Below are 25,023 nucleotides of genomic sequence, written 5' to 3'. Positions count from 1 at the left end.
TTTAGCAAGAAAACAAACTTCTTACTATCAAAATAGGTCTTTTACTGGTATATTTAGCTTAGTTCCTTGTAGGGATTATTGTTTTGCTACTCAGTTAACTTGCTATCTTACCCCAAAAAGTCACTATGTTAAAATAGAATCATCTTATCATTGGTTTCCAGATTTAACTTTTTCAATTTGCAGTCTTCAGATGGGGACTTGATCAAAGCTCTGAAAGTAGGGCCCAGTCTTTTCTTTCAATTTACCGTTCTCTGACAGAAGAGCTTTGCAGGTTTGCATCCCTTTAAATGTTATCATCAAGTGAATAATTAATGTTGTTTATTATGCAAAGGAAGAAGAGAATGCAGCACTTGTCCTTTCATCTGTGCTGAATTAGAGTAAGAAAGATTAAAAGGAATAACAAAACATACTTTGGTGTCTGATTCTGGGCTGATATGAGTGAGAGTACCGACGTTTATTATTATCTGTTGATGCCTGTTTGCTGTCAACAGGGTTGGTATTTCCTGCAGTCAGGGCTGTATTTTCAGTGTGCTTTGACCTTTCTGTAGATAAGAGCACAGTGGCAAATACCAGCATCCAAGCCCTTTGGAGGCAGTGTCTGGGAAGGGAGAGCAGCCCAGCAATGCAAGCCCTTCTCCTTAGAAAGCACCAACTTCTGCTGCTCCCACCCATTCCTAGGTGGTTGTTTCGGTCACTGGTGGGGCTGCTGCATACCCACACTGTGCATGCCCAGCTAGTATAGCTGCTGCTGTTCACATAGTCATGGTGACAGGGAAGCAGAAGGCAGACTCCTCTATCTCTTGTAAGGTTTTTTTGTTCTTCTGACTGAAATTTTTGTGTTTCAGTCATAAATAATTTGTCTGGGTGTTTTGGGACCGGGGACTTTTTAAGCATTAGTGGCAATGTGTATTAAAGTTACTTGTAGATAACTGTGTTTTCAAGCATATTGAGAGTTTTCTGAGCAGCAAGGCAGAGGGAAAGGTGTCTCTTCCTAGACCACTGTCCCCATTTTGCCTTGCTAGTGAAAGTTGATTGTACAGGGAAAAAAAGCAATTTCTTTTTTCTCTTGGGTCTCATGCTGTTCCTCTCAGCATTATGCCTGACCCCAAATCAGACCCAGTCTGGATCGACGGTTTCAAAGCAAGTCCTTGCTTTGTACCTTTTACTCTCAGACATAAGGTCAAAATTACAAAGCTCGAGATAATGCATCTGTTCTTCCTCTGACTGTGTCTGCTCCCTGCTGTCACCCTGTTTCAGGTTTATTTCTGGTCAGAGTGAATGCTCTGGAGAGGAGCAACTGTTGCTGGGCTCTTTTGGGAATAGCTCTACTCCAAACCAAGCCTGGGAGGACACTTCTTTCCTTGCAATTCGCAGTCGAGCCCCTGGCCAATTGTCCATGCTGTTCTCACTTGACACAACAAATGCTTTTCCTCCCGCAGTCTGGCAAGTTCTCCAGCAGCTCCCCGCCCTGCCAGAGCCAGCCCCAGGGCCTGCAGTATGCCGAGGATGCTGCCGAGCACGAGAACATGAAGGCTGTGCTGAAGACCTGCTCCGTGGCGGGGGACAGCACCATGGCACTCGGCGTCCGCACTCGGAGCCGGGCCAGCCGAGGTAAGTGCCAGAATTTCCTCTTGGCCACATTTCTTGTGCTGTGGTAGCCACACAGTGGCCCAAACATGGGTCATGTCCCCCTTGCATAGCACTCACAGCTGAAAAGGTGGAAGGGGAAGGCGAACATCCCAGTGGTGTTTTCATGATAGAAGTGATTTGAGGCAAGGGGGTGAAGAAGAATTTTCCTGACGTTTCAAAACATAGATCACAGCCAGAGTAGGGGTCCAAGCCTGCAGCAATTTTCAATTCTCCCTACAGATGGTGACTGCCCACTAACACACCAATTCTTGTTCTCATCACAAAAGCAAAATCGGCCATCTGGAGAATCCAGGATGTGGTTTTCTCTTTATTTGCAATAGAAGCAAGTAGAAAGCAGCAATTCAAACACTAGTGAAAAGACCTTGCAGTATTTTATGATGACTGGGGAGAGATTGGGGAGAAAATGCGTAGGAAGAAGGTGATGTGTCTTTTAACCACCTCCCTGCTAAAGCTAAAATGCAAAGGTAACCGGTATTCACTTTTGTCTTCCCCTCATCACTCCCATACTTGCAATACAAGGAAGATGGTTTTGGAGTAAAGATGATGCACCAAAATTCAAGTCCTCATTTTCTTCTCCTTCATATCTGGATATCTTACATTTTCTTGATACTTTTTTTTTTTTTAATAGAACTTGATAGAACATTCAACTCTGTGTGTGTGTACTTTACTAAGGCTTAAAACCATGATCCTGGCTAATTCAGAAATTTCACAGCCCCAGTGTAAGAAGCCAGTCAGCTAACTAAAGTACAAAGATTAAATAATTCAAGCTGCACTGTAACAAGCTGAACAGCTGAAGTAATCCTCTGAATGCTGATGAGGGGAGTGTCCTGATTGTGACAGTCAGCTTGTGTTCCCCAGAAAAACAGCAGAGACAGAAGATGCGTGAGCCAGACAAGAGCTTGTCAGGAGCACTGTTATAGTAGAACGGCTCCTGAAAAAGCAAGGAGAGAAGGTAGCCGAGTAAAGGCCTAATCAAAGCTGTTTATGGACTTCAGAGATGTGGTATAAAATGGTCTTGCTGGTGATTTCTTAGCTGCTTACGATTGTACCACATCCACTCCTGCAAAGCTCGCTGTTAATGTTCACACTGCACACTAGCCTTCAAATAATTTAAAAACAAAATGCACATAGAACAGTAGCCAGTAGTGGAGGAACCCAAAGATGTGTTACACAATGCTCTGTGGGGTGAGGAGTGCCAGGGCCATGGATGGAAATATGGCTCACTTGTTTGTTCGTGGTTTTAACCAAAATTGCTTTCAGCTTTTCATCTTGCCAACAACTCTTCCACTCGCAACAGAGCACACACAGTCACACCAGGACATGTACAGCTCTTTGATAGGAAGGTGAATTCTTCATTGTGAAGGGGACAATACATGTCAAACCACACTTTATGCCTTTTTCTTGTCTCCTTTGCACTAGGTTGTGATGCAGATGCTCAGAAATTGTTGTGTCCTTTTCTTTCTTTCAGTACAAAAGGACCTGAGTTTCTGATTTGCATCAATCTCTAAGATGTGCCATGTCTTCTAGTGTCTTTGTAATAGGAACAGAGAGAAACATGGTCACACAATATGATCCATCCTTGGCTTATCGGCAGCCGCTAGCAGGCATTTGCCAGTTGTATGCTCAAGAGCAAGACACCACGGCTTAAAGGAACAGAAAGTGTGTATATAAATATATATATATATATATTATAATTGTGTTTGAGCTCTTGGCTGTCTCCTGGTGCAGCAAAAAGTCTAGGCTATTATTTAGAAATATTCTCCATTAGGCAGCTGCTTCTTTTTTGGTCGAATTGAAGTCAGGATGACTGAGCTGCATGCTCTAATTTCCAAAAAAATCCAATCACAAAACCAAAGTGATGCAAGAGACTTCCTCTCTTCCTTTCCCCAAATTCACTTGCTGGACTTTTCCAGGCCGTATCGGTTCATGGAACGCTGGCAATGATGATTCACCAAACGCAACGGATGATGCCGCGGATGAGATCATGGATCGCATTGTCAAGTCCGCCACCCAAGTGCCAAGCCAGCGAGCGGTGCCTAGAGAGAGGAAGCGGTCGCGAGCAAATAGGAAGTCATGTGAGTACAAGGCTATTAAATTGCTCAAAGTAAGGGAACATGCAAATATTTATGTATATTGGTGTAGGAACCAGGCCTTTGGTAGGCAGACATGCATTGGGAGTGGCTTGAGTGTGTGCTGACGTTTGGCTTATGTTCCTCTTACTGTTGTTTAATCAGTGTTGTATGCAGTGGGTGACTCTGCCTTCTACAGAGCTTGAAATGTCCTTAGCAGAATAAGAAAAATGGTTTATGGTGATTTATGACAGTGCTTATGCATAACTGGAGAGTTCAGATCAGGACCTCAGATGGAGACTGCTTAAAATGCTGTAACCTACTGTGAACTGGCATAAAGATTAATAGTTGTGTCTGTAGCTGAACTTATTCATAAAGCAAAAAATAGTTTGAGATATTTTGCCTTTTAAAATCTTTCTCTCTCGTGCTGTATGCTATCTTTCCGCAGCCCTGAAAACAAAATGTCTACTGCTGCTTGGCTGCAAAGTGGTTATAGAGGAGTTTAACTTCCACTGGGAAGAAAAGGTAGCACATTTATAAGGTGGTCTTTCAATGGTGTAGTGTGGCCTTGGGAATGAGCTGCAACACCCAAGTTTGAGGAGTTTGGTTTCATGGTTTAGTAAATCCAATATTTAAGAGGTGATGAACTTTCTGGGTTGTTTTTGTGTTTTTTTTTTTTTCCTCTTGTGCAGAAGCTAGTGCAAATACTATGAGAAGGATAACTACCCAAAGAATGTAAGATTTTAGTGTTTAACGTCATTAACCATATGTGGCTTTTTGACTACCTTTCCATCCATTTTTTTAGCATTTCTGGGAAGTTAGGACAAAGAGGAGACAACAACAGTGAGTGAAAAATGACACAGATTTTCTTTCTTGTGGAGTTGTTCTAACATAATGGGTGATCAAAAACATTTGGTATTTGCTATAAATCAGCATGTGCTGAAAGCATATTCACTTTCCCCAACATGCTAAAAAAGGAACTCATGCATGTGGCAAGAGCAGAGGCAAAGTGGACACTCTGGTTAGATGAGCCAGTCTCTAAACAAAGAAAATGAGCTGACACTGGATTGTCTGTCTTACTTTCTGTCATACACTGTGCCTTACCTCCTTCTGGCATCACCTGCTGCTACCCACTTCCCCACACAGTTCTGGCATTCTGCACGTGCTGACTGCTGCAGTTGGCTTGTGCAAATCAAATAAATCTCCTGTATGTTTGCCTATTTCCATGCTTTATCCCTATTTCCATGGTTTGTCCCATATTAAAGTATCTCCTCTGTTGGCAACACTGTCTTCATACACGCATATACCAAAACCTCTTATTCCTAATTTTTCCCAGATTTTTTTTTCCCTAGGAAGCACTTGCTGCAGAAACAACAAAACAGGATAATGATAATAAAAATACTATATTATTTTTCAATTGAACTGTCTTTTATACTCAGTAAAAGCATTAACAGGGATTAAACATTCAGTTAATGTTTAGGCTGGGACTGATTTCCATTGTAATTAATCATGATAGAATCCAGCTCTTGTGCTTGTTTGTTCTTCAAGATCTGGATGAGACTCTTAAGTGGATTAAAAGACAGTTTCAAAACAAACATAAAGTTCAGCAGTTTAATGTCCCTTTTAGCTGACATGTGCAAAAGCGTGGAAGGAGAATATCCCAACTGAACTGTTTCTCTCTGATAGATAGTCAATATACTTGGATGATGAATTAATTAAGTAGTTTATCTTTAAAATACACTCAGCTGGACTGATAATATGACATCTCCAGGAAATGAAGAGAGATCATCCCTTGCTAATGCATGATGTGAGTTAAATGAGCAGAAGATATTCCAGTTAGAAACACATAAACATGTAAGAAAGCAGATTTTTAGGCATATCTCAATTATTTCGATTAGCAGACACTACAATATTTATTGCCTGTAGAGACCATATTATCTGATAGGTTTGATTCTTCACCTTCAATCTTCAGACTCCCATGCACAACTTTTGGCTTTTGCCGTGAGCTTGGTATTCAATCTTTTCAGAAACATCAAGGAGAAACTCACTTGAAAGGAATTATTTTCCCTGTGCATCATGTTGCATATGTCTCTTTGCTTTCAGGGCACAACTGGAAAACTTGTCAGTCTTACTTAGCATTCAGCAAAGATTTTAGTGTGCATGAACTGAGACACATGGTTTTTAGCAAAATCAGAAACCCAAAATATTTATATGCAGTTGCACTATAAATGTTTGCTGTGGTTTCAGCAGAAGGTGCTCATGGGCAAGGGATTTTTTTCCCATAAAAAAGTCAGTGAAATGTGAAGTAAAAAAAAAAACAAACAAAAAACAAACAAAAAACAAAACTAATTCATCATTAATCAAGTCCTTTATGGCTAGGGGAATGCAGAAATAGGTTTATAGAAAATGTTATGTTGAATTCATATTAAATTGTTGCAATGGGAAAATGAGATATCTTGATACATTCATTTGAAGCATTTTACCTTTTATTGTTGTTGACCAGTGTGACTGTATCTGGTATGGAGAGAGCTTGGTTTGAAAGCTCAGGGTAATCATCAGAACTATAAAATTGGAGGAGAAATAAGGCAGGGAGCCATCCAGCAAAAGACAGATGGAAATGTCTGTATCTGTTGGTTGAAGATAGAAAAGGTCACTGATAAATCAAGATATTACTAGTAGGAAGGAATTTGTTCAGTAGGAGCTGAAGTGAATTACAGAAATCTAAGGTACATGATAAGTGCATAACAACTGAGTTCCCATGATGATCTGGAGAGATTCTGTGCTAGACCTTTACACAGCACAAGATTTTCAGGATAAAATTTGTTGTTAGAAATACAGTCATCAACTGGAAGTCACTGCCTTATGACGGGTGTTCAGTGACCTGCCTACCAGATACTCTAGAGTGGCATTACATCTGAGAAAATAACATTGCAGTTGTATTTGTTCATCAGAAAGCTACAGGACTGAATGAGCCACAGAAGCTGAAATGCTCTGTCATCCCCGCTAGGTAATAATTCAAATACAGCTTCAAAGGAAGTTGCCATGGGAAGCTTCTGCTGTGTTGTTTTTGGGGTTTTTTTCTCTTATATTTATATTCTGTGTGTAAAAAAAAATAGGCTCCAGCCACCAGAGATCTCAGTTCAGCATGTTTTAAAAGCATAAAAATTAAGATGAAAATATATTGTTTCTGTTCTTGCAGTCTTAGGGCAGCTTTCTGTGAGAAGTTTTTCTATAACATTAAAGGAACATGTTCAACTTAGCAATGAAATAAAGATAATATAATTAGGATTGTTTGGTTCTCCAGTAAGTTCAGGAAAGCCTTCACAAATGGTGCCATAGCAAACAATGAGTGCAAGGCAAAGTTGGGATAAGTTTTAGGAATCACTCTTCTTGATATTCCAAAGTTCATAAAGACTAGCAGTATCATCCATAAGATACACTGTTTTACTTACATGTATTTAATTAAAGAGCCTCCCCAAAACTCCATAATGGCAAGTAGGAAGATACTACTGTTTTCTGTCCACGCTGTCTATTTAAATATAGACCCCTTAAGGGAAAATCAGTCTTCTCAGGATTAGGCTCTTGCTGTGGTGCCATCTCTGTGTTGGTCTTATTGAACTGGATGGATCTGTCTCAGGAGAATGATACAATTCCAATGAGTCAGCATCAGGAAAAATCACTCAAGTTTATTAAACATGAATAAGCATATGGAAGATATTTGCACTAATTCTAGCATATGCTGGGCAACACTTGTCCATGCTTAGAAATTGTGAGCAACACTTGTGAATTCCTTAGAAATAAATAGCCAAACAGGGCTATTTATTTATAAGCAAATAGCTCTTTAAAGATGGCTTTACTGTGCAGCACTGTTTGGATCTAGATCTTCATCTGACCCTGGATGCTGAACTCTAATGTAGGACTGGGTGTGATTGGTATTTGATGATGAGTAGCACAGTGATGGTTTTATCAGATGCTGCTGGAGACACTGTGTGGGGACGGCGCAGAGTGAGAGGCTTGTTTCCCCACACATTGTTTTATCTCAGAGTGTCTCTGTGTGTGTGCACACACTCCTATTACTCTTAGATTTTATTAAAATTTAAAATCTGCTTTAGATATGAGTTAGAAAATAGGGTCTGGAACATATAATAATTGAATCACAATTTAATGTAATATTTGAGTGAGATAACTCGATCAAACTGATTTGTGATGTTTAAAAAAGAGAGAGACATGATAATGCCTTGTTCTTTTATCAGGCTTTGAAATCATGTGCTAGCCTAATAATGACAGCCCCTTGGAGTATGGAAACATCTCATAGGGATTTATGATTTATTTGTGTATTGGCTTGCAGGGAGTAACAAATACTTACAAATCATGATACAGAAATGGGTCTAAGGCACCACTCGAGTAGGTGGAGATAGGAATTGAGACAAGTTTACCTGAATCCTAGACAAGTAAACTCAGGGCTGCTGGGTTAAATTTAAACTACAGAACATCCTCAATCAGGTGTTTCATATTTCATACTGTAAAAGTGAAATAGGAATCAGCCTGGTGTCATCAGGTGCTAAAATGTGGGAAAGAGCTGTGCCAAAGGACCAGGCATGGAGACCAGCTTTAGACAAGTTTTAGTGGTGCTTTGGAATAAACATATTGTAGCAAACAAAGTACTACATGGGACATTATTTGAATCCAAAGGTTGGGATAAATGTTTTTTTTTTTTTGTTGAGCATTTGTAGGGTGCATTATTTTACTTTTTTCTTCATATTTTCTTTGTTATTTTCATTACTTTTCAGTTTCATGTCTCTTCACTTACTTTTTCTGGCTTTGAAAATGTACAGAAGTGCCAAAATACCAGGAGGGAGACTGTTCTTCTGGTATTTATAGCCTGTCTAAAAGCAGGAGTTAATGGAAATTATACTTTTTAAAAAATGAAAACCTTGCAAGAAGAAGGACTATATAAAATGCTTTAAAGGCAAAAAACATCACTTTGAATTTGCAATTAATTATTTAGAATTCGAGTAGCTGGATCCTATCAGGAGTTAGAGTATGGGACAGAGTAATCTAGTTAGTGATGCATATTTAGGAGCCATTCTTTGCATTTAGAAAAAATAAATGTATGACTGAGGGTATTCAGTATCAAAGTCTGTTTGTCCCTGCACAAAGTACTGAGCCTTCAAAATGCCAGTACATGGTTTAAAAAAAGTAATTATTGAATAAAAATAGAATGTGAGATAAAGCACTTTGAGCTCTGGCAGCTGGAAGGTTATCTCCATTAGATGCCAAGACAGCTTGAGTTTTGGATGCCTTTTAAGTAATACATTCTTCCATCCTCAAGATGGCAAGATCTTTGCAAAAGTAGGAGAATAAAACTCCATGATCTACAATAAATAAAACCAAAATCAATTAATTTAAATTATTAATAGCACCTCATAGATTAATAATAAATGCAGTTGAGCACAGTAAGCTCTAGAAATTGATGTATCTGATTAGGGTGAGGTCTCTGTAATCCCCTATCTCATCTATGCCAGAGGCCAACATCAACAGCTGTAGGAGAGCAAACAGGAGAGGTAGAATCATAGAAGCACAGGAATCATTCAGATTGGAAGAAAGAGACCTCCAAGTTCATCAAGTCCAGCCTTTGCCTAAGTACCACCATATCTGCCGTTCTGTTGCGCAACCATTAGCCATTATTTCCATAAGCCATAGGACTTGTCATGAGTCTTGATAGTTATAAATTTATTTAACTCTTGAGGCTGAATAGCTGGTTCCATGTTTTCAGTTTTGTCCCTTGTAATTGATGGCATACATATTGTGATTGTTGATGTCAATACCATTTCTAAGTTGGCACACATTTATTTATAGGTGTTCAGTTTCTGCTTTACAATGTGTATTACAGGGTTTTTCAATAGCTTTCTTTTAAGATATCTGATTTTGACAGATAGGGGTAGACATTCTACTTTTTGCACGTTCAAATGTATAGTACCTATATATTTTGTTGGCAGTCTCCATGAGTTTCAGACCATATCTCTCATACCTCAGGGTTTGTTCAAGAATGTTTGCCTGATCCTCGCGCTGTAGAGGGAACTTGCAATCATCCTGTACAGTTGTACATCACGTAGCCTTCAAAACAAAAGGGTTTTTGAAAGGCTGGTTTAAATATCTATTTAAAAATGGCTTGTAAAGGGGCTTAAATTCATTTTCCATCAGTATATTAGAGGAATCTGTGAGTCATTTCTAAAATGAGTATTATTCTGATAGAAATTATTTCTGTTGGAGCTCCTGGCCTCAAACTTCCTGATTGAAACTGCCTTTTTTTTTCTTTTTTTCTTTTTTTTTAATAGAGGTCACATAACAAATTATCCTAATATGTACATTCCTTAACTTTATGTTGGATTCCTGTGTCACTATTAGAGATTTTGTGGATTGTAGTATCTGCTTAAAATGGGGCGGCATTGTTGTAATACATCACCTGAAAAAGGGCAAGAAGTCATTGCATCGATGTGGGAAGTCAGAATTAAATATGCAATGCTTACAAAAACTACGTATCTTTTCTCCCTGTTTATTTCACTTCACAGAGAAAAGAGAGATATGAACACTACACAGACATTCACATGCACATGTCCATTACAACCCAAGCACAGAAGGTGTGATGTAGGAACAAGGAGAAAACTGTTGCTGTGATGGGTGATCCCAGGTAGTTTTAGAGTAGCTGTCACCTCATGGGTCTAAGTGTCTGTCTAGGTGAAGCCAGTGTCCCCCCAGGATCTGACAGCATAGGCAGAACATCCTTGTGCTGTGTCTCCAGCACTGGGAGAGCCAAATGCAACTTCCCATGGGCTTCTAGACAAGGACTTACAAGTGCTGGAATCTCTCTTCTTAGCTAAGTGACACTTCTTTAATTTCAGGAGAGAGCAAGCTGAAGGTAATGCAGGGAAAACTGGCAGGAGATAAGCAGCTGATAAAGAGCAAGTGCTATCAGTATTACATGTAAGAAAAAAGGCTGTTCCTGTTCCCTGATCACAGCATATTGGCATTGATATTTTCTATATAAATACCATTATGCTACACAGTTTTGCTACTTTTTCAACTGTAGTTCTGTAGGAAGAAGAAATAACTTTACTCCATTTGTTTGCATCTTACAAGACATAGAAATTGTTTTCACTTTTGCCAGTTTGCCATTCACTGCATCAGTGAATTTGTCTATATTGTCCTCTGATTTCATTTTAATTGATATCTTTTACAGGTAAAGGCTTTTGAATTCTTGTCACAGGATTCATTCCCAAAAGTAGGATACCTAAGTTTTAAGTATCTAAAAAAAAAAAAAAATAGAAATAGTTGATTTGCATACCAGTAATCCAAAGTTGATAGGATATGTATTTTGTTTTCTTTCTCTCGGTATTAAAGTAAAATGCAAATGTTTCTCTTCTTATTTTCATCATCCTTCCTTCCTGAAAGATTGTGTCCATCAGCATCCGAGTAGGAACTTGGCAGCAGTGAGTTGCTGGCTGACAAAATCACTGAGTTATTCTGGAAAGCACCTTATCGGAGAACGAGAGAAGGCAGAGAGGTGCAAGGCAGCTTTCATGCTGCCTTTCTAAAGAGGTGCAGCAAACAAACACCATCTCCTTGTGGCTTTCCCGGGCAGGCGCTGCTACAGCTGCCAAAGGGAGCCCTCTGCTGCCACCAAGCAGATTAGCAGGAGGAGCTGGGAAGGCAGGGATTTGCTTGGACACAAGCATCAGAAGTGTTTGGAGGGAAGTCTCTCTTAGAAGAACAAAAATGTTTCATAAAAAGCTATTTTGCATTTATCTTGCCCTAGCACTGTGGCCAAGAAATATATATCTATATGTATATATATATATGGCTTTCTCTAGGTGTGGCCAAGAAATATATATCTATATATATATATATATGGCTTTCTCTAGGCCATATATAACACCAGAATAACACCATCTGATTAGTGATTTTACAAGATTGATTTGATCACAGTTATTTTTCATCTGATGGGCTCACAGAGAGGATGCCTTTTACTGTTTTATTCCCCAGTGTGGATTCCTAATGGGAATAATTAATTTGCATTCTGCAGAGTCCAGGTGCTCAAGCTTGGTTGCACTCCTCTGCTAAGTCACTCTCCAAGAGACATCTCCCTGATAAATACCCTTAGTGGGTCATCTTGAAATTCAAAATGAAAGATAAAGGCTGCAGGCCTTAAACACTTACAGTAGATTATTTACTTTCTTTATCCCATCTCATGTCTTTTTCCAAGCTGTGCATTTTTAATGCATAGTCAGATCTTGAAAATAGTGTATGGTGACTCTGTCATGACTCAATATATACTCAGTCATGCAGCCTTGGTTGCTGGTGAGCTTTATACTCTTGATGCTTTACCTATTATTAGTGGAATCACTTCTGACTGGTGAAGTTGAGTGGGAGAAATTATGAAAGAGGTGGCAGCAGGATTGCTTTTAGTAGCAACTCTTCATAGTGGAATTCATGTAAATTAAGGGGATTTTGTCACAGAAGACTTTCAAGGAAGGAGTTAAATCTTCTTTTCTGCCCTACTGTTGGGACTGTGTAAATGATGATCTGTGAAATACATAAAGTTGGAAACTTTAATAGTTTCAACTACATGTTAAATATTACTTTGAAAACACATATGCTCTTCATATGCAGCCCAGGTTCTCTAAAGCAATGTTACTTTTTGTTCCCTATAATATAAGCCACCTGGAGATGAAAAATGCAAATTGAGCTTTCCTTATAAAGTGCCAGTTTCTCCTTTCCCACTGCTAGACTCCTCTTTATGTCACAGCCACCATAAGCAACACCCAAAGGTGATTGTGACCTACTAGATTTCTTGTTAGGGGAGACTTGTGCCATCTATGAACTGTTGACAGGACTCAAAACAAAGCTGCAGAATAATAATGCATGATAATATGTTGGTTCTGAGAGCTTTCTATGTGTCTGACAGAGACAAAGACCACATTTCAGTTGTCGTACTTCTTCAGAGAAGTGTGTGATATACTCCAAAATTCACCTACAAATCTCTGTAAGAAAATCGCTGCACATAATGTTACACATTTCTATTAAGTATTTAGGCCTACTCATATTAAGCAATGATATACACATAATTAAACATAATTTATAAAGACAGTGGCATAAAAATATGACAAGGATTAAAATAAGAAAGTATTAGTAAGGCTGCCTGTATTTAACTTTTTAGTTGCAAATTGCCATTGCTGGACTCACTGTAATAAAGTCCAAGACAATATGTTAAATATTAATATATAAAAACATAGACTTAAAATGTGCTAGCTGAATGTGGATAGGTAGCAGAACAAAACCCCTAAGATACATAAAATGAAATGATATGATGGAGCTGGCTGGTATTGTCTCTTATAATCTGCCCTTTTTGCTGTCCTCACTGTGTAATTCACAGCATGTGGAATTTTCTTCATTCCAAATCAGCAACTTGCTGCTTTACCTTTGCAGCTGGGACTGAAGGAAAGTTCTGTGGCTGCCACATCTTTGTAACAGGAATGGCACTCATTCTGTGAATGCCTGAGAAGGAGAATTGTCACATCTGTGCTGCCTTACAAGTGACTCGCACAAGTGTAGACACACATGGTGCCAGCCAGACTGATCTTTACTCTATGTCAAATCTTTAAAAAAAAAAAAAGTGTGGAGAGAGGAAATTAGAAGTGCTATGTGCTCTTTAAAGAAACAACCAAACCCTAGATAATTATGTTCTCTGACTAACAGAGAAGCTATCCTTCAGGTATTACTCATTTTAAAACTTTTCTGGTATAATGCGAAGGCTGTGTATCCCTGTAGATTTTGACCCAACAGGCAGAGTCAAATTCATTGAGTTCATCCTAAGCACTCTGCATTCTGCCAGAATATCAAATCGAATTCTAGATTTCATGATTAATAAAGAATATCATACCCTCTAACCCCAGAAAAACAACATTTAGTTTCTTGGTTATGGGATCTCAGCAGGCTTTGCTTGTGACAAGGGTAAAAGTTATTTTCTCTCTATGTTATATTTCTTTAGCAAATGTTTTAAAAATTGCTCAAAGAACCTAAAAGGTCATTTGAAAGTCTTATTTTTATTGTCACTGCCTCCAAAATGCATTCCATAACTCAGTTTAATGTGATCTGCAGCAGGCCAAGAGTTTTACAAGCCAAGTTATTATGTCTAGTCCAGTTAGAAACATGACAAGGTTCAGTGAAGCACGGAGAGTGAAGACTTCGGTTGAGAAATGTAATTTTGCATTGTCTATAAAACATGGAATAAAAATATCTCCCTGCATTGAGTTTTGATGACAGAACATGTTCATGACCTACGGTAGAGGAACCCTACCAAGCTTTATGAGGAAATAGACAAATGACTGAGGACATCTGTGTAACAGAATGTCAAGACAAGGTTCGCCCACCTCCCACAGCAGTTTTTGCTCTTGTAGATAACTCAGCCTTCTCCTGGTTTCATCACCCAGCCTTTGTGTTCAACAAATCAGCACTGAGAATAGTGGGGCTGGAAATCGTGTTACGATGTATGTTGCACCCACCCACTGTATCTTCATATGGGGAAATGTACTGCAATTTCTGCATAGTAGATACAATTTTTTTACAAAGAGACCATTTATTAAACTACTTTCATCTCCCTAAGTACATAATACTTCAAACACTAAGTTGCTTCATTTGTGTCATACTGTCCTGTTACATTATAGGGTTAAGAATTCCCTCATTTGAGTCTGGACCATGGTTCTGTCAGCTGTTATCCTTCCAGTTGCCTATTGACGGTGGACAGCTTTAATCTTGCCAGTAGCCACAGTATATTGCAGTATTTGGCCCCACATGCTTAGTTTATACAAGTCAGCTGCCATCAGTTTTTATGGGAATCATTCTGTCACTGAAAATATTCTTCACATCTTTGCTTTTTATTATTTTCTTGACAATCTCTTTATGACCACCAAAGTTCTGCATTGTTTGGAGCTCTTTTTTTTTCCCTCTTTTTTTTTCTTTTTTCCTGCTGGAAATTTCCTGCTTAATACCTTAAGTTGCTGTAATATTTTAAACCCAAGTTATCATTCTCTGTATTAAAGGAGAGCTAAGTTAGAACCTCGGGTTGTTTCGTTTAATTATAGCCCCGTATGTCCCAGCAATTCATTGCATATTGCCATTCCTACTTGTTTTGCAGTGGCACAAAAAATGCAAGTGTGGGGTTGGTCTCCAGACTTCTTGTGTGAATGATATAGCAAACCCAGAACAGGGCACTCATCTTTACCACCTGCTACATACAGGATTTCTTTTCTTCAGTCATCAAAGGGTTAATACAAAAGCATGTCAGTCTAATACTTTAGTATGTTTGATAGGTAGGCATCTGGAGACTCAGAGACTTATATTGTTTAATATAAAGAAGACTACTTGCTTTTCCATGAAGATGGTTTCTACCATGGTATTTTAACTCCTAATTATGGTTTCTGAATATAAACTCCTGTAGTTCAAAGAAACCTATATATTATTGTATATACATTTGGTTTTTCCTAGTAAACTAGTAATTCTCTTACTCATGCTGATGGAGGAATTTAGCAACTGTGTTCTGCTTGGTAGAATTTACAGAGGCCCTCATTCTCCTTTAGATAGAGTCTCAGCTCAATTATTTGTTCAGTAGCAATTGTACTGACCTAAAGAAGGTTGGTCCAGATTTATCTTATAAATAAGAGCAGAATTTAGCTTAGTCCAATACCTAACCAGTGTTAGCAGAGTACATCAGTTCCTGTGAAATGTTTACAAACAGGAATAACAATTTGCTCTTCCTGCTTGACAAGAAAAAAAATAGCTTTGTTTTACAGTAGTTATTGTGCTCAGTTTGAAAATGTGAGTGAGTGAGTGAGTGAGTGAGTGAGTGAGTGAGTGAGTGAGTGAGTGAGTGAGTGTGGTCTGAGAGAGCTGGGCATATGTGTGAGAGCAGTCTTGAATGCATTTGGTTTGACACTTCCACAGAAGTGTCTAAAATGTAGAAATTCGTTCCATATTTGGTTTTCTAGTTCACTTTTGCATCAGTGGGAAGAAGAAATGTCATCTAGCCAGCCACCCTGGGCAAGTTTGGTCCCCTGTATTTTTTAGCATGGCACTATTGTCTGATGGTCAAACAAGCTATGGTCCATGTTTGGCTGCTGATGTTACAGAGGGTAAAGAAAAAAAGCATTCAGGGGAGAGGCAGTGTAGGCAGCTAAGCAAGTGAAATACACAGGGAAATCTTTAGGTTTAATATGACAGAAATATTTCTACTGCAGCTTTCTTGGATTTTTTTTCTTCCATTCTACTCCTCATACAGTTTATTTTGATATAGAAATAAGCATTGGGTGATTCACTGAGACCTTAAGATCCTAAGGTATTCCACAGCATATGTCTAGAAATTACTGCTTGTCACGATGGACACTTTGGATATCAAATCTGAGAAGCCAGAAAGAGTACCAGTGATAAAAACAGACTCAAAAGTCCTGTTGGCTATTCTTTACCAAGGAAACCAGAGCATTTTCTGAAGTTTATTTCTCTCCTGGTAATAATTTTCTTGGTATTTCTTAAACTTAGCTTTGTCAGTTTCATTTAACCTTGTAGTAGTTTAAGCTAAGTACTGGTGAACTTGGGACATGTTGCTGATCAGTACTATAGGAAAAACTGGGTATCCTAAAAAGCTATCATCCAGACCCTGGTGGTGTTTAATAATACAAATATTCTAGGAGAAAGGAGTGAGCTTTGGAAAAAAGTTTTCAAGTAAGGGTTTGATAATGGAGGAACTAGAAATGTGGCATTCCCAGCTCATTTGATTAACATCAGTATCTGATGAAAGTGGTTTGACAATAAAAAATAGATTGCATACATTCAACCTGCATGTTATCAAATGTTCAGATATGCCATATTCTTCCTTTATCTTATCCCCTTGTTTTCTATGCCAATCCATTCCCTTCTTTCACTCCGGCTCAACCCTTGAGTGTGACCACCCAGTTTCAGTTACATGGACTGAACATTTCACTAAATGAGAGACCTTGATTGTGCTAAATGATGCAAGAACTCCTTGACCGCTCTTTGCAATTGGTTTCTCTAAGATTAGTTTCCTCTAGAGTTCATTGTTCCTAGGCTCCAAATATATTCTGTTCAATATTAAGTCACTGTGCTTTGCATGAAGCTTGGACTTCTCAATGTGCATTTTGTTCTTGAGGAACATTAAAGTGTGAGTACCCCACTTTTGTCTTGAATTAAAGTCCATCCACCTGGAAATCAAAGCACCAGTAAAATTGGGAGGACACTGATGCTCAATGTGTGCTGTCACACAGTCACTTGTTTCTGAATAAAAAAGGCAATCACAAATTTTTAGACTCTTGTCGGGGCTAGTGTTCAGAACACTCTATGGAAAATTAAGAAACAAGATTTTGGCTTAGATTTATCATTTAAATTCAGCTGAAATGCTGCAGAGTACCAAAGCAAAGATGACGCAAATGGCGCTAGGATGGGGGAACCTTACAAAAGAAAGGGGAGCATGTATGAAAACAGTAGTTTTAATTACTTTAATCAACTATAGTTATTTTTATAGTCTTTTAACTTTGTGGGGGAAGAGTTTTACAAATTAAAATATTTTTGAATTATTTGATAGTGGTAAATTCACTAGATCCCTATAAAGATCCCAAAGCTCTTTTTAAAAATTCTTATGAAATTGTAAAATAATAGGGCAGATGATACTTGCTATAGACTGAAAATCAACTGATATGATTTCAGAAAAAAAATTCTTAAAAAGCTGGGGTATTTTTCCTTAAAACTTTTTGTTGACTAAATGTCAAATGACAAATGTATTTTTGCCTGACTGTTTGGAGCTGCTTTTGATGCTCCCATGAGTTTGGCATAGGGCATTACTCAGTGTTTCTGAACTTGCCTAAATAGATAGCAACTATTGGTTTGATTAAGCTTGCATATTAACAGGGGATTTTGCAGCTGAAAGTCTTGTGTAATTACTGATTCTAATTGTTTGCATTTTCTTTGTTGTTTTTTTGCTTTGTTTTGTTTGTTGTAATTACTGATTCTAATTGTTTGCATTTTCTTTGTTGTTTTTTGCTTTGTTTTGTTTGTGGGTTTTTTTTGTTTTGTTTTGTTTTTGTCTGCTTTTGGAATTCACGACTGTGCAGTGAGAAGGACACTAAAGAGTGGGCTAACACCAGAAGAAGCCAAAGCACTGGGCCTCATCAGCACTTCTGAGATGCAGGTTTGACATCCCAGAGGTGGCCACAAGAAGAGCCGTTCATCTGAAGCACACAGGCTGACAGCCCTTCAGCGTGGCACTGAACTGCCAGCCTCCTCTGCTGCTCCCAACATCCCATCCTCTGTTAGTTCAATTTTAATAAGCAACAAAAAGCAAAACCCCACATCCAGGGCAGAAGAAGGGTGTGCCACAGCTCAGCATGACATCCAGATGGTAACTGAGGAAGCATTTGAGTGTTCCTAAGTGAAAGCACATGGCTTCTTCTTCTCATGGTGTGTTGATGTGGGTAGGAGGGGGCTCTCTAAGTTATCTGTCATTATATGAGCTGTGTCTACGTTGGCTTTCCTTGTGCCCTGTTTTAGTCATTGTAAATGTGTGGCGTTTTGTCAATGCAAGGAACAGTCCTTAAAGAGGCAAAATAACTCCTGTTACAGCAACCCAAATTTTTCTCAAGTAGATTCATTAAGCAAAGATGCACAGTCTGTGCAACCCTGTGGTTTGTTGGGTATTTTATTATTTTGCCTCCAAAGAATGTAAAAATGTATGTGTACCTTTGTATATGTACAGAATGAATGTGTGGACGTGTGCATGTATCTGTACATATGCAGTCATGGTGTGAAATCATGCTTTTGCTGAAGCCAGCTGGACCATGATTTTCACTGTGGGGCCTTACTGTTCCACCTGGACAGGAGGAAAAGAATGTCTTTTTTGCAGGAACTCAGTGTTGTTCAGTATGATTCACCCTGTGGGGCAGGCCATGGCCTGCAGTACAAGTGGAGAGTTTGGGATCCTGAATTCATGTGCATTAATGCACACCCATACTGTACACAGCAGCATGCACACAGAGGAGAGAGCATAATTCCCCCTCTTGTTGAGCTGTGGTTGTACTCTGCATTTGTACAGTTTCAGAGAGATCTACGTCAACAATTTTACATACTCGATAAATGCATTTGGATGCTAAGATCAAGAAGTTTTGTTCACTTGCCTGTGCCCTTCATGCTGCTTTTCTCTGCTGCAAGATAATGTGGTGGTGATTTTATTTCAATTTAATGAATCTGAATATGAAATAGCCCTGCTAAAAAGCCTGCTGTGTTTTTGCTGTTCTTTACTGGTTTTTTGTGATTATCCTTGATACCAGTGGAGTGGGTACGACAGTAAACAACTCCAATATATTTGCCCTTATCTCACAGTTTTATAACTGACTTTTATAACTGCCCCCAGCATGTTTGAAGAACCTTTAGTTAAGTCATCTGCCTTTAAGTGGAGGACATATACAACAGTGAAGATGAATTGAACCCCAGCCAGTATTGAAGTATTTTAAAGAGAGCTGCAAACAACAATAACATAAAGGGAACTTTTTAAGCCAAAGTCTGTATATGTCCAATAGATCCTCAAGGATGCACAGGATTGTGTTTTTCCATTGCCTTATCCTCTAAGATTAAGGGTATGTCTGCACAGCAGTAACAGCTGAGACTTTCTTCGAGCTGGTTAACTGAGGAACTGCAGCAGTTTAGTCATGGTAACAGGGTTCCATTTTGGCTGCAAACACACTTGGAAAATAGAGTTAAATAATAGTCTATGCTGGGGTCCTAATGCCATAGCAAAGTTGCTTCTGGCACCCAGGCTTGGTCAGGTACTTCAAGTGATTCTACTCTGCTCTTTAAGGACAGGATAATCACTGGAGATTGTTCAAGAGAGTTGAACCAAACACAATAAACCTCTGAAACCATGGTCATTCATCACATTGCATTGAGCACAGCATCCAAGTGATGACAGAGCCAGGTAGCTGGCAACACTGCAGGGAGACCTGTGGCTGAACATCTGACCTATGCTGCCCACCCTCTTGATTGTAACATTTCATTCTTTGTCTGCCAATGCCTTGAATCTCCCATGGAATCAAAAGTCACTAATGAGAAATGGTTCTTAAGAACAGCATTGAGTTTGATGTGGTTTTCCCCTCAATTTGTTAAAAAGCCAATTTTACAAGTAGACAGAAGGCAGTAGTTGGGTAATCAATACAATATGTTGTGTATTTGAAGGCTATGGAAAGGAAGAAGCTGGTTAGGAAACAGAAATGGCATATAATTAATTTCAGTGTAAAATAGGCAAGACCTATAAACATCTGGATTTTAAAGTGGATCTTTATGTGCTGCTCACCACTATGTATTTTTAAAATCTTGCTTAAGGATGGTTAGAACAAAGAACTGAAGGTAATGGGGGTTCGTGGAGGTGTTTGAAGTCTGAAACAAGAGGAAGACACCCTGAATGTAAATGTCATGTTGAACTGTGCTACTTGCTAAGTGATAAAAAAAGCAAAACACAACAAAGTACATTTATGCTGTCAGAGATCCTAGATTTGATTGGAGGGAGAAAATCAAACAAGTCTTTAAGAATTAATATTTTAATTAAAATATGCTGAATGTGCAAAATCGGTGACCACTTGGCTGTTGGTGGCCACTTTCTAACAGGGAACATATTTGTGTTTCATTTAAGCATAGTACAGTGTCTGTCTCTGAAACATACTATAGCTGGTGAATCCCTAATAGTTGGGCAGATGTATTTTCCAAATTGTGCAAAAATTGTGCAAAACTTTGTATGCTCTGTATCAAGGAGAACATTAAATATGGGGAATAATATATTTAATGGTTGGGATAGGTTCAGTGGGAAAAAAAAAATGGTGGTTTCTTTCACATTCTCTGGATGTGTCCTACATGTGAAGATTCTTCCTTTTCTGTTCTTCCATGACATTTGTTTTTCTGTTTGTGCTCTCTATCTGTAAAACTGATAGCAACTTTTCTGAGGAATAACTCGTGTTTATGCACTAGTATACAGTCAGATAAATTCCACTGTCCTCACCATTTATTGCAACAAGATCATCAGACACAGTGTAGCACAGTAACTACAGGAGACATTTCCATTTTGGTTCCTGATAAAAAAGACCGACTAATCTGTAAGGGGGCAGTATTTCCTCCAGAGTGCCCTAACTGTGGGATTAACATTTGTTCCCCTTCATCTAACTACTGGATTCCAGATGAAGTGGAGGAATTCATTATATCTTTATGCCTCTCTCTGTCTAGTGAGGTTATAACCTTCAGGTTTTGAGATGCTGCCTGCCCTTCCATCACTGGAAGAGCCCACCATAAGGATGTTACACTTGTTTTAAGAGAAGTTTTGTGTGAGATATGGATTGGTTTCTGACAAATGTAAAAATCTTGAATACACAATTTAGTAACACATGTTCCCATTTCTCACTCAGAGATCCATGAAGGCTGTTTTTAAACACTTCCAGCCATAATAACTACCTCTCTCCCCTTTCTGATAGATACAGTCAGCTGCAGATGCAGTGCCCAGAGCACTGTGTTTGCTTGACTGCCAGCATAATGCCTTCCTGATCTGGATGCTGAGGTAAGCTTTAGCACATGAAATAACCTCCAAAGGGAATCTATGCTAATTTTTTCATCTCGCGTGATGTTTAAAAGCAGACTGCATGCAAATACTTTCTATAATCTCACTCCCAAGTGGAGATAACACTCAGTAGCAGTTGCGGTGAAGAAACCCCCAGGGAATGCTTGTGCGCCACACTCGAGAGTAAAAGATCCCTCACAAAAGTTAAATTCATCACTCTTCACTTTTCAGTCAGGCCAGGCACCAGGCTCATGGATTCCAGATGTTTTATAGCCCCTTGGCTGCTATGTATGACCTTTCTGTTTGATAGCTCCTTGTCCATAATCCAAAATCAACAAAAAAAAAGGTGGTTTAACGAAGGTCTTTCTTTCTCCCTTAAATACTAGAAGCAGCTTCAAACATAATTTCAAAAATGCATTTCTTTTTCTCTTTTTTCTTTTTCACCCTTTTTAGTGAATCCTTGCAGTGGTTGATTCTCTCAGTTTTGTAGATAGACAAGACTTTAGCTTTAACATAATATACACTCACATGTGAATAGCAAGATATGAGTTATCGTCCCAATTTCACTGACATTTTGAGCCAGTCATGATGTGAGTGAACAGCAAGGGCCTCCTGTAAAGTTCTGCAGGACAGCACCTTAAATCCCTGGAGTGCTGTGTTCTAAATGTACCCTGGCCAACACTAAAAGCTATTAAAAAGTTACATTTGAGGACTTCACCAACCACCGCAACCCCCAGGGGCACAATGCCATTGTAGGTGCAGCAAATGGTTCCTTTTGTCAGTCATCTGCCCTGCAGCAGCCTCCCTGGGGATGTAACCATAGCAAGTGGCTGTCCAGAATGCTTTGTCTGTGTTCTGGTTCACTGTGCAGCTGTGGCTATTGCAATGCCTTGATTTCACAGAGATGAAATGGGAACAAAGTGCCAGCCCGCCAGTTTCACATCCTTCATCCTTCCACTGCAGCTCATGGACAGGCGCAGGCACTGCCTACCTCCATCCAAAGGGTGCACAGGGACATGGTGTTAGGCAGAAGCAGGAGCATATTCCTCTCTCCTTTAGCTCACTGCACACGTTCAAATCCTCCCGTTACCTTCAAGGCAGGCTCAGTGTGCACTGTGGGCAGCCTGACCCCCGGACAGAGTTAGATGGTGGCTCTGTGCTTGCAGCACCAGGATGCAAGAAATACTTGTTTAAGGTGGAAGGGATACGATGTTGAGATTCCTCTGGAGGAAAAACTGCCAGGTACTTACAGTCTCTGACTGAAAATAACTGAAGTGGTTTTGAATGAGAAAATGTTTGGTTGTAGGCAACCATTGAAAACCATTGACAAACATTTGAACAGCATTTAAGGCTCACCTTCCTTTGCTTCAGCTGGGGCAGCAACTGGCTCAATTGGCATTTCAGATGTGACCCCAAGAAGTTTGTGGCAAGCATTTTAATAGTAACATAGCAAGGAGTTTCAGAGATGTATAGTTGGATGTTTATGCCAAAAAAAAAAAAAAAATTCTAATTAGTCCATTTCACATTGAGTGGCAGATAGAGATATATTTTGTTTAATCATTATCTAATACAGAGGCTTCTGTGAAAGAAGAGGTTTATTTGTAGCATTGGATAAATTTCTCCTTTTTAAAGACTGTCTTTGCGCATATAGTGTCCTTTTTTGTGAGCTGGGAATTGTAAAAAAAATGTAAAGTAGAAGAGGACGTGTTTCTTAGACGAAGGAGAAATACTGTAAAATTGTGTAAATGTCACTACTCATGTTTTTCCATGTTCTGTGTAGCATAGTGTAAAATAGGCTCTCCAGCAGTGTTATTCTGTGAATTGTAATTTAAAAAAAAAGCCATGCATGGTCAGAGATATTATCTACAGGTCCTTTTGGTTGAGTTTTTGGTTTTGTTTGTTATTTTCTCATTTTAGTTGAACTCATTCTATGTTAAATTCAATTGTCCATGAAAATGCATTTTTGTTTCTGTTCTATTTCATAAAGAACTTGAATTACTCTTTTAAGATTTTATTACACACCAAGCTCACCTACCATTTGTGTTGATCCTTCAGAAGCTGTGTCACATTTAGTGTAAACTAGGGGGGGATTTTATCTTTATCTCCTCTTCTCCCCCAACTCTTCCCACTTTACTGTCTGGAAAGATCCAATCACACCCTATTTTTTTTTTCTGTGCCATGCAGGGTCAATATGGAAAACTGACCGCAGACCAGTGTCCAAAAGTTCTTGATATAAGTAGTTAAAAAGCTCACCTCTACAGCGTTATGTAAACACATCTTGCAATAAAGCTTTATAAAGCACTGTCTGGGCTGGTTCTGGTTTTGTTGATGAAGCGAATCATGGGAGCTTGGGTGAAAAATGGATGGGAAGGGGGATCATGAATTATTTTTCCTCATATTCTCCATGTACCTGCAATGCTTGTTGATGAAGCGAATCATGGGAGCTTGGGTGAAAAATGGATGGGAAGGGGGATCTGAATTATTTTGCCTCATATCCTCCATGTACCTGCAATGTCATCATGTGGACATCAAAACAGCTGCCAATAAGCCATCTGAGTGGCCTGATTATAAAAAGCTGATCTTTTATACCTAGTTCCACAGTTTGAGCCTAATTCCTAATCTTGAGTGAGGAAAGTGAAAATGTGTCTCTGGTTCTCCAGGCTTTCACTACCCCAGCCCTACAAATCTTCACTTATACATGGGACTGCCATCAGCTTGGAGTTGGTTCCTGCCTAAAAAATACTCTGTGCAGAATGCACAGCATACAGGTATGGGATTTACAGAAGCAAACATCAATAAGATGAAAGACAACCTCTATGTGGGGAAGCTTTTCCCATTGCCTCTGCATCAAGATGTGAAAAACTGTCCCTGACAGAGCTTCAGAGCTGTAAAGGTGGTCTGTAAACAAGACTTGCCTTCAACTTGGCTGAAGTACTTTTCATGTATCATTGTGAAATGTATTTTTCTGGTGGCTGCCTATGAGCATGCCTGGAGAGGCAGTGGTTGTGCAGTTTTCTCTCCTTGCTGGTCTCTGATGCTTTCTTTTACTGCTATTTCCCAGCACTGGAGAGAGGCTGAGTAGACAAAAGTGGCATCCCTGCCCCTACAGAAGTTGAGCTGAGCTCTGCCTGAGGGTTCAATGACTATGGTGACAAGGGGGTCAAAGTGACTTGTAGGAACTCAAAATGCTCAGACTTCCACTGCTAGTCCTGGGAAAAAGAAACTCACAATTGCTCTTTTGAGTTGCACATGTAATGAGGTCGACATATATTATTCAAAGACAGCTGCACATGTTCATAGCAGCACACTGGAAAATAAAGGAGGTTGACAGAGAGTCTGAGAGAGAATTCTCACCTGTGGTTTCTGAGATTGTAGGAGCTGATATACAAGGCTAGGTATGTAAGCCTTCCTCCTTTTTAATTAGTTTTTAAAGTTATTTCAAATTAAAAGGTGCTTTTGGGGATATGGCTGCATCCCTGAAAGAGCTGCTTAGCATTCCAGATGCACTGGTGTAAAGTCTAGAGGATGAAAGGCTACTAGCCAGAAATGTGGTAATGCTTTTTAAAATAAATATATAAACCAAGTTTATTGGCCAGACACTTTTCTTTTCTATCACAGCATATCTATTAGCAGTTCTAAATTCCAGAT

The 25,023-nt window shown here is 39.1% G+C and overlaps 1 protein-coding gene across 11 annotated transcripts in view; it reads left to right on the top strand.

Annotated features, from left to right (window-relative positions):
* The window catches only part of FHOD3 (formin homology 2 domain containing 3), a 372,220-nt gene extending 348,539 nt beyond the window's left edge, over nucleotides 1–23,681 (top strand). For 5 of the 11 annotated variants that reach the window (XM_039698704.1, XM_039698703.1, XM_039698709.1 and 2 more), the window contains 5 exons: nucleotides 1,440–1,611; nucleotides 3,564–3,725; nucleotides 4,168–4,244; nucleotides 4,525–4,562; nucleotides 17,897–23,681. In XM_039698704.1, the coding sequence (XP_039554638.1) occupies nucleotides 1,440–1,611; nucleotides 3,564–3,725; nucleotides 4,168–4,244; nucleotides 4,525–4,562; nucleotides 17,897–17,966 (519 nt within the window). In that variant the 3' untranslated portion in view covers nucleotides 17,967–23,681. The remainder of the gene's footprint in view (nucleotides 1–1,439; nucleotides 1,612–3,563; nucleotides 3,726–4,167; nucleotides 4,245–4,524; nucleotides 4,563–17,896) is intronic. The other 6 variants (XM_039698711.1, XM_039698710.1, XM_039698708.1 and 3 more) reach the window with 2 other exon arrangements.
* The last annotated feature ends 1,342 nt before the right edge of the window (nucleotides 23,682–25,023 follow it).

Source organism: Passer montanus, unplaced genomic scaffold (assembly GCF_014805655.1).
Source record: "Passer montanus isolate IOZ18808 unplaced genomic scaffold, ASM1480565v1 scaffold129, whole genome shotgun sequence".
Classification (NCBI taxonomy): Eukaryota; Metazoa; Chordata; class Aves; order Passeriformes; family Passeridae; genus Passer; species Passer montanus.
The sequence above is the reverse complement of the archived record's forward strand: the minus strand, read 5'-3'. Positions and strand labels throughout refer to the sequence as shown.